General features: G+C 37.5%; 1 protein-coding gene across 2 annotated transcripts in view; it reads right to left on the reverse strand.

Annotated features, from left to right (window-relative positions):
• PARPBP (PARP1 binding protein) overlaps positions 1–9,890 on the reverse strand; it is a 48,070-nt gene that overhangs the window by 37,055 nt on the left and 1,125 nt on the right. For both annotated transcript variants that reach the window (XM_085228155.1, XM_010713484.4), the window contains exons 2-5: positions 9,457–9,609; positions 5,480–5,710; positions 2,655–2,759; positions 785–955 (exon numbers count right to left, since the gene is read on the reverse strand). In XM_085228155.1, the coding sequence (XP_085084281.1) occupies positions 785–955; positions 2,655–2,759; positions 5,480–5,710; positions 9,457–9,606 (657 nt within the window). In that variant the 5' untranslated portion in view covers positions 9,607–9,609. The remainder of the gene's footprint in view (positions 1–784; positions 956–2,654; positions 2,760–5,479; positions 5,711–9,456; positions 9,610–9,890) is intronic.

Here is a 9,890-nt window from a genome sequence, read left to right on the forward strand (position 1 = left end):
GAGATGGCTCTGTGCTGGCTATAACTGCTCTAATTATAAATATAAATTTACCTCACATACAAAACTAGATTCTTTAGCTCCAAACCTCTCTGAGTACTATATACTGATGCTGTAATTTTTTCTTGTTCCTGTGTAAGGGAGAACACCATCCTTTTCTCTCCAGCCCTGTGCCTTTGAGAATAACATGAGCAAGAATATCCCATATCAATCACATCTTGAAGAATGTTTCAAGACTGATCAAGCTGTAAATGAATGGCAAGTATTACACTCCAAAAATTCTGAGTCAGAGCTGAAAAAACAGCAGTACTGTTCCTTCAAATCTTAGTCTTTTATCTACATATCAAGCACTGGATTTTATTTCTTCAGATTGCTCTCCAAAAGGCATTTTGTGCAAAGAAATGTTAGGTTACAGTTTAACAAATGCACAGAAAAATTGTGTTTTTTCCATTTAACCAAAGTATGTACTTGCAACACTCTAAATATATTATTAATAGATTCTTTTTGTCAAGAGATTCTTGTTTTTACCACATCATATTTTAGCGGTTCACAGGCAGAGATATTTTTTGGGGGGGTATCTTCAGATCTCATGACCAATCATCTATTTTATCAGATGAAATCTCTTGTGCTGGTTTTCTTGGTTTTTAAGCCTTGAAACACTCTTTATGATGGTGTTTGACTTGGTTTGCAAATGTTAGTCTCGCAGATGAGACTAAAGCAACATTTCATGTTTATAAATCTATTTCATCATCTCTGATCTACAACAAGTTTCATTGGATTCACATACCAGGAAAATTGACATTTTTCTCTCCTGTGAGGCATGTTTTAGTTTAGTGAAGGCTTCTCTATCAAGTCCTCTGTCAGGAACGTTTAGAATACGAGCTAGAGCCAGATCATCCTTAGAATTCACCAACAGGCTTAAATATGAATAAAAACACTTCTTGGCAAAGACCATCACCTGTATAAGAAAGCATCAACATTAATTGGTCACCCTGCTGCTAAATTACATGTGTGCTAGTAATAAGACTTTTATAAAAGTGTCTCACTTTGCATAATTTCAAATTATTATTTCATATATGGGAATTCTGGAAGTTTGACAAAAGCAAGCATGATTAATATGCGTTCAAATTATGTGTATTATACTTGAATAATCACACTGACACAGGATGCCCAGAAAAGCTGTGGATGCTCCATCACTGAAGGCATTCAAGGTCAGGTTGGATGGGGCCCTGGGCAGTCTGATGTGGTGGGTGGCAGTCCTCCTCATGGAAGGGGTTGGAACGAGATGATCTTTAATTTTCTTTCCATATTAAGACATTCTATGATTCTATGACATCTAGCTATTACAATTGGATATCTATTTCTGCTTAGAGATCTCCTAACAGATAATCCTTTTATATCCCAAAGTAAAATTGTAATACCGTGAAACCACATAAAGGATTTACATTAATTTCAAGTAGGCTAAAATTTTCATCACCTCACCAGCTCCAGCTCAGATTCACTGATTTTCCCCTTGACTCCCAGGGATATCAATCATAGAAGCCTCACTGATTGAAGAATTAAAATTTTATATCCAACTTCACCCACATAATCAAATTATATCAATATAATTACTTATATTGCAGCACTGTTCAGGATCCTGTAAGAACAACAGTCCCAGAACTGAAAAAAAATTTACATTTATCATAAGAAAAAAAGAAAAAAGACTATTGATGAAAAGAAAGTTAATGAGGAAAGTTTTATTTGCTACATATTTTTTTCTTATTCAATAGGAATTCAAAAATATGTAGTTGTAGCAGCTTAAGAGGACAGATTCAAGAGAAAGAAAAAAAGGGCAAGGAATATTTTTTTTCTACACATGCCTATGTCAAGCAAGCCATTATCTTAGTGGTAGAAGTGCTATCTAGGGAAGAACTAGTGAAAAAACAGAAAAGCACCAAACTGCATTTCACTGAAGCACTTTTTCAGCCTGATATATTGCTGGGACAAAGTTTGCTCACATGTTGAGAATTATTTTTTAAGGTGTGTCTACACACTGCATTGAAATTGCTACTTCTGATGAGGAAAGTAAGCCTGGAAATGGCAAAAGCTCTGGCACTTCAAGTACTGCAATACAGTATTTTCAGATTCTTATTTGGGGGGTTGAATCAAGTGTTCCCCAAAAGTCTCCAGTCATCCACTGGGATAAACAAGACTTGCTTTGCTACAGCTACCACTACAGTTGCTATCCAGATTTCTTCCATAAAGAAGTAAATACGAGCTAACGAAAACAAGGTGATGAAACCTAATAAGTTTACACCACTTAGCACTTCATTTGGCAACATCAGGCAAACCATTTAATTCTCAGTTAATAAGACTATGTTTCAATGATAGTATATTTGAAAAACAATGTTTAAAGGCACTTAAAGGCAGATTACATCTACATATCAAGTGCCTGCCATAAGAGGATTGTTTTTCGGAGTATAAGTTCATGTACTTACCCCATACACGCACACACTGATGAGATACAATTTGAAAACACTTGTTTATTATTTTTAAACTAGCAATATTTTGATAACAATAATTGCAAAAAGGAAACAACGTAACATATCAATTGTGTTGGGTAGACGTGGGAAACTTAACATTACAAAAAAAAAAAAAAAAGAAATAATTTTTACCTTCACAGTGTTCTGATCCTGTCTGTAGACTGATGTAGAAGGAAGAACAGAACCATTACTTCCTGATACATTCATTCCACCAGAAATAAATTCTAGCAGTTGAACCTTCAATAAAACAAATTGAATCTGTTAAAATATGAAGGTGACTAAAAAGCAGAAATACTATTAAAACCAAGTGAAACCATGGTTTCTTACAGTTTGCTAATTTTCTGAGATCCAAAACTTACTTTTTCTTTAATCTTCAGAAGTCTAAATGTTTATAGAGAAATCAGGTGTAAAGATTCAAATTAACTTACAGATCTTGTACACTTCTATAAGACACTTGCACTGAAAGCAGCTTCTTGTCTTTCAGAAAAAAAAGCTAACATTGCACCACGGATATGAAAAGCCCATTAATCTTCTCAAGTTTTTTACACTGAAAAAAGAAATTAGAAAATGAGACCTTCCTGAACTTCAATCCTGCCTGTAACTTCTTTTGTATCCAGGAATTGGAATGTTTGTGTGGAGGTTCTCTCCGTTTAAGGAAGCGGCAAACTTGTTACAAGCATACCTGTCATTGAATCTTATAACAGAATTTCTATATTTCAGTATTTCTGAAGATGAGATTCCATATCTTCTCATAAGAGCCTGTTCCAGTATTTGACTATTTTTTCCACAGACACAGCTTTATTCCTGACTCAATAGGAAGAGTTCCTCAAAGCAATTGAAATATTTTATTTTTTATTTCCTAGTTTTTATCTAATAATTCAGTTTACCTTCCTGCAAGCAGACAGTTAACTCTTCTCTGTAATTTTTCATACAAGGCAGAAATAGTTGAATCTAAACCCAAAGTTTATTTTATTTTAATATTTTTTTTATCAAAATCCTTTGCCTTTGATCTTTCCGTGCTCTAGAGAGCACAAAAATCAAACTCATATAGCATGCTTATATTTCAAAGTTTTTTAGTTGCTGCTAACACAACCCAATCATCAGCCCAGCCCACAAGAGCTCAAGATAAGAAAGCCTCATCTCACTAATTTGATATCCTTCCATGATAAGATCTCCCTGTGGACAAAAGGAAGACAGTAGAAGTAGTTTTTCTGTATTTTACAGTGCTTTTGATACTGTCCCTCACAGTCTTTCTGGAGAAACTGTCCAAGTTTGAGACAAACAGGCACACTGTATGCTGGGTGAAAAACTGGCTGAACAATAAGGCTTGAAGTGTTGTAGTAAAGACAAGACTACATCTGGTTGGTGACAAGTCACTAGCAACATTCTCCAAGGCTCAGTCTTGACACCAGTTCTATTCAACATTTTCATCAATGATTTCTATGGAGTTAAATGCATCTTTCCAAAATTTACTGATGATACTAAACTGGTATGTGTTATTGACTCTCTGAAGATACAAAAGGCTTTTAGAAAAGGGACCTACATTGATCAGAACCATTGGGCTATTAGCAACAGTATGAAATTTATCAAGAACAAATGTTGGATTCTGCTTTTGGAATTGAGTAATGTCAGACATACGTACAGCCTACAACACAAGTGGCTGGAGAGGAGTCCTGCAGAAAGGGGTGTGGGGACTCTGGTTGACAGCTGGCTCAACATAAGTCAGCAACATTCCCTGGCAGCCAAGAAAGAAATCAGCATTTTGGAGTACATTAAACACGGCATAGCCAAACAATCAAAAGAGGTCATTCTCCAACTATAGTTAGCATTGGTGCTGTCTCACCTCAAATATTCTGTTCTGGACTCCACATTCTAAAAAGGACATTAAGATACTTGACTGTGTGTAGAGAAGGCAACAAAATTGGTTAAAAGAGCTGGAAGGCATATCCTGTGAGGAACAACTGTGAATATTGTGTTCATTAAACTTGGTGAAAAGGAGGTTGAGGAATGATCTTATTGCTCTTATTGCTGAGGAGGGGAAGTGGAGAGGGAATTGTTCACCTTTTCTCCTTGGTATCTAGTGACAGGACACATGAGAGCATTTCAAAGCTGCATCAGTCAGAAACTTACTAGACATTATGAAAAATTTAATTACAGAGGGATTAGTTAGACATTGGAACAGGAATCCTAAAGAGGTGGCTGACATTCCATGCCTGTTTGTGTTTAAGAGGCATTTAGATAACGTTCTTAATGACATGTTTTAACTTTGGATCAGTCCTAAAATAGTCTAACAGTTGGACTCAATTTTTTTTTTGTACCTTCCAGCAGCTAATATATTATTCAATATATTTTGATCTGGTAAAGATTAATCAAATTTGTGCTATTTTCATAGTCAGATTGGACTACACACTACAACTTCTCTAGCCTACAGCATGGCCTTACATGCAGAGTTACAATAACTGAATTGCAATAAACTGCAACAGATGCTTGACTGAGTAGCTGAAGAGGAATCTCTTCTGGTTTCCCAAAAAAACATCAAATGAAGCTATGTGTAGAATATGGAGAACTTTTTTGTTTACAAGTGTGTTTTTTTTAATAACAAAAACAATATTGGGGCTGCATAGCAACATATATCCAAAATTCCGTAGCATGTTAATCATTAAGATTTGATCCAGTCATATCAAATTTCTACAGTCGGCTTTTCTTTTTCTGGCAGAAAAACTTCTGGAGAGGAGATCTAGACATCCAGCAGAATGACAGAAAGAAGTAATTTTTGAATAGTCTTACGAGTCTTTAAAAGATTTAATAGTTTAAACACACCTGTTTCCCACACAGAAAAAGCAAGTAACTTGTGAATAATTCAGGACTTCTGCACATATTTTAGAAGGATTGTAAATCCATAATCATTATCGGAAGTGTCAAAATAATATCAGAGATTAATCAAACAAAATACTTACGGGGGCAATGCTTTCATCTTCAGAGACAAGTGCAAGAGCACAGCACTTTTGATATATGTCTATTATATCTAGCATATTGCTGCTTGCTAGGAAGGTATGATAGGCCTTTTTAAAGTCAGCATAATTTTCAGGTTCTTCCATGTTCTCATACAATAATCCTAGTTTGTCATGTAACAAATATTTCCAAGTTTCCATCACATCACTGAGTGATACTGCAAAATCTCCATGGTGCTAATAAAACAACAATAAAAAAAATATTTTATATTTAGTAGTTTTAAAAATTACTTTAAAACACGTTGCATATATGTCTTCAAAGAAAAACTATTATAATCTAAATATTTGCATTTGTAATGAATGAAACATTACTTATAACTGAAGTTCTTTCAATGGTTTTGCCTTACAGTTGACTTTTTGGAATTTGCAGTCCTCATTCCTGGTCTTTAAAATACCAGGCATATATTTTGAACTTCGCTGACAGAAACAGACATTGACTTTCACAGGAGTATTACATGCAAAATCAATTCCTCCCCCCCCCCGCCCCCCCCAATGCTAATACACTTCTACTCTTAGATAATATTGATAGTGTTGCCACAGACCTAATGAATGCATTAAAGGAAGACACACCTAAGCACACAGACAGGTCCAAAAGTAATGCCTCCTATTTTATTTTGTTGGCCCACAACATCATAGGCAGATGTCGGTGGTAAGGCAGTAGAGGTTGAACCTTCCTGCCAGTATTCCATTACATTTTGTTGCTGTGTGACATGGTAGCAGAGGAGCAGTCTGACAAATTTGCATCTGACACAGAAGTGCAGATGAAGCAGAGGTCTGTAATTGAATTATTCCATGTGGAGAAAACTGCACTCTTTGACTTTCAATGCATGTGAGCATAATGAAGCAATAGAAGTGTTTCAGTAATGGCAACAGTGGGTCACCTCGGCTTGTGAAGATTTTTACCAGAGCAGCATGCAGGCTCTTGTACTTGCTGCATGTAAGTGAAATTACACAGTAGCAGAGACATTTGCTACTAGTTAGACTGAGCTATGGTAACGGAAACAAAAGATAAGGCTTGGGGTGCAGGACTATGTACACACTTCTAACCTCTGCAATTCAGAAATTGGCCCTATAGCCATCTTCAAGTTGGCATGTGGTTTTTAGCATAATTCAGTATTATGAACATGCCTGCTATTCCAGAGATTGCAAGAAAATTAATGTCATACATTTTCTATAGAGCATGTTTTCCACTCCAACTTCTCCAAAACCTAAATTTGTAACCACATTGTAAACACCTTCAAGAAAATCAAAACAATAGTAGGTTGAAGAAAAAAAAAAGAAAAAAAAAAGGTTGTCTCACTATTTTCTTACTTCTGAAAGAATTTTTCAAGCTAAACTATAGTACAGTTTAAATATGGTACCTAGTAAATCAAAACCTTTCCTTGCAAGACCAAGGACCTGCAGAGATTAGCGAAGTTTATATTAGCACTGGAAGAATATTTGAAATTCAAGTAGAATTTCACTCCAGGTGCTAACTTGTACCATCAGGCACTCACTGTGACAGTGCACTCTATTGCTTACACAGTCAGTTGTCAAGAGTATCTGGTTTTAAAGGGAATGTTAATAAAAATATGATGTTTTGCAATAAGCATATGCCAGCTGACTAATACCCAAAGGAAGTTCAAAAAGTTCTGGACTTTCATTGCATGATAGACATTGCAGTGTTATGTTTCATAGTGCCTTAGTTTCAGCTGGGACATAGTTGTTTTCTTCAGAACGTCTGGTATGAGACTATTTTTTGGTCCTCAAGAGAAAAACAATGTTGATAACACAGCAAAGTTGCTGCTAAGCAGTGCTGTTCAGAGCCAAAGACATTCACAGCAAAGGGATCAAGCAGTTGGGAAGAAACAAAAAAGTCAGGACAGCTCTTTGCAACCTATCAATTTCTTAACGCAAAGGGCAACACTCACTCCCCTCATTCTCTGCTTATCCCTTCTACAAAGATTGCACTCCCTGACTACAGTATTCCAATTGCATTATACTTCCCACCATGTTTCTGAGATAACAATTAAGTCATAGGTTTTTAATTGCTCCATTGTTTCTAATCCCTCTTGTTTATTTCCCACGCCACGTGCATTGGTATAGAGGCACTTCAGGTGGGCTAATCAGCAGTGTTATCTTTTTTGAAAAGCCTTCCTCAATTCCTTTAGAGCAATTCTGAGTTTTTTTCCTACTGCTTCATAAAGTGATGGTGTCTCCTGGCTTTTCTGCTCAGGGAGATGGTGGAGTCATCAACCCTGGAGGCGTTCAAGAGATGTTTCTATGTTGTACTGAGGGACATGGTTTAGCGGGAAATATTGGTGATAGGTGGATGGTTGCACTGGATGATCTTTTCCAACCTTGGTAATTCTATGATTCTCTGTCATTCAAAACAACTCCCCTTCCTCCATCAAATCTAGCTTAAAGCTCTGCTAATCAGTCCAGCCGGCCAACATGCCAGACAAAACAGGCTTGCTCCATCTGATCACTTGTGTTCCATCTAACATCAGTATACTCACTCTCTTGAAGGTGCAACTGAGATCACAACACAAAACCCTGAAAGCAGTACCATCTACAAAGCCAATGATTCACCTGATCCCTTCACTGCTTTCTTCCTGTGTCCCAGCCTCCAAGTAGGAGGATAGAGAACATTATCTGCACTCTAGACCCTGCAACATCTTTCTGAGTGATAAAGTTGCTTTTGAGACTTTGTTTTCTTTTTTCAGCCTCATGCAACCAGTCTCAAAAGAGCAGGACAATAGCACTCCAGCTTTACTGTGCACAGTAAAGTTTCTTATTGATATCACAAATGAAGACCTGTAGGTAGGTGGCAAACCTCCCTAGAGACGTTATCCAAACAGCAAATGGATAATTCATTGTCTCTCATCAAGGAATCCCCAGTCACTAACACCCTTCTTCTTTAGAAGCTTTGGTGGCACTGGTTCTAATGCAGGTGGTTGGTTCGAACAACTTTATGGGGTAGTCCCTTCCTGAGTCTGAATCATTACCCACACCCTCTCCTTTTCCAGACCAGAAAGCTAGCTTAAATCCCTGCAAGGGGAGGAAGCTAAGTCAAGGCAGTCTTTCAGCTTGTGTCAGAACAAAACACCATACATAACTCTCCAACTCCAGGATTCAGTGCTGCCTGGCAATTTCCTCTTTCAACCCAGCCATTTGCTGGAAAAGTTTGTTGAGATGGACACACTTGTATCTATGACATCCACTTCTGCCCTCAGCCCCTGTGCGGACTTGCAGATTCTGGAGATCCCTGCAACAAAAGATCAGGGCAGCAATTTCACCCCTCAGGAAGCCTGTTTAGGTGCATGCATCTGCACGTGAAGGTTGTGGCCACCCTCCCTAGGTTACAACCTCAGCTCAGCCGTTGCAGTATACTGTCACCAAGTTTCTTTCAACAGAGTACTGTCCCAGAAGAGAGAGAACAGGTACCCTCCAGCCTTAAACCAGCTTTCCTGTTTGCTCACACTCCCTGTGGTCACCTTTGTGCATAAATGGGTGGCTGCTGCTGCTCCTGGCCCACCCATGTCTCTCCGGCCACTTTCACAAAGGCTGGGGACTCCTAGCAGCTTTCTCCTCACCCTGGGGACTCCTTGATTGGAGGACAACCCCTCAACCGACACACCTCAACCCCCAACTCTGCTGCAGAATTGAAGTTAGGCAATCAGACAAAATACACTAGTGTTTACTATTACAGTTGAGGATTTACATTAAAAGAACTTAAAACACTTCTCCCATCTTTCTGTAAGCTCTGATTTGACAAAGTACTTAATCATTATTTTATAACATCTTGCTGCATCTAACCCTCAGATCAAAAACAACACTGAAATGACCAAAACAACTGTTTTAAATAGATAAACTGAAAGTTTAGTAAGCAAATCAAGTTTAAGTCACACTAAGCCCCAAGAGCGTACAGAAAGAATGCTAACCTGTTTATTGACTTCAGCCATGGACAGTTGTAATGCTGTCAGCATGCAGTCGGCTCCACATACAGTAGTCCTTTCAGAGTTTGAAAACAAGGGCCATTGTCTTCTGAAATATTTGATCAAATTTAAAATCTTTTGCTGGAAAGAAATCATTGCCTAGAGTAGAACACAGAATTAAGAGAAATAATTGTAAATATAAATATATGAGAGGCCTATACACGTCACCTTAAGCTGTGTGCTATCGTTTGTTCTTCCATATCAAATCCACAAAATAAACTCATCCCACAAACCCATAGTCTAGTAAGATTTACCTCACTAACAATGGAATAACTATCAGGAGAAAGGGTTGAGAGTGCTTATGAATGACATGTTCATAAAGACCTCTTGTCCTCCTTGCATATTTACTAACTTGAAAGAATATCAGAGGGCTGGAGCAC

This window comes from Meleagris gallopavo, chromosome 1, assembly GCF_905368555.1.
Source record: "Meleagris gallopavo chromosome 1, MGAL_WU_HG_1.1, whole genome shotgun sequence".
Taxonomy (NCBI): domain Eukaryota; kingdom Metazoa; phylum Chordata; class Aves; order Galliformes; family Phasianidae; genus Meleagris; species Meleagris gallopavo.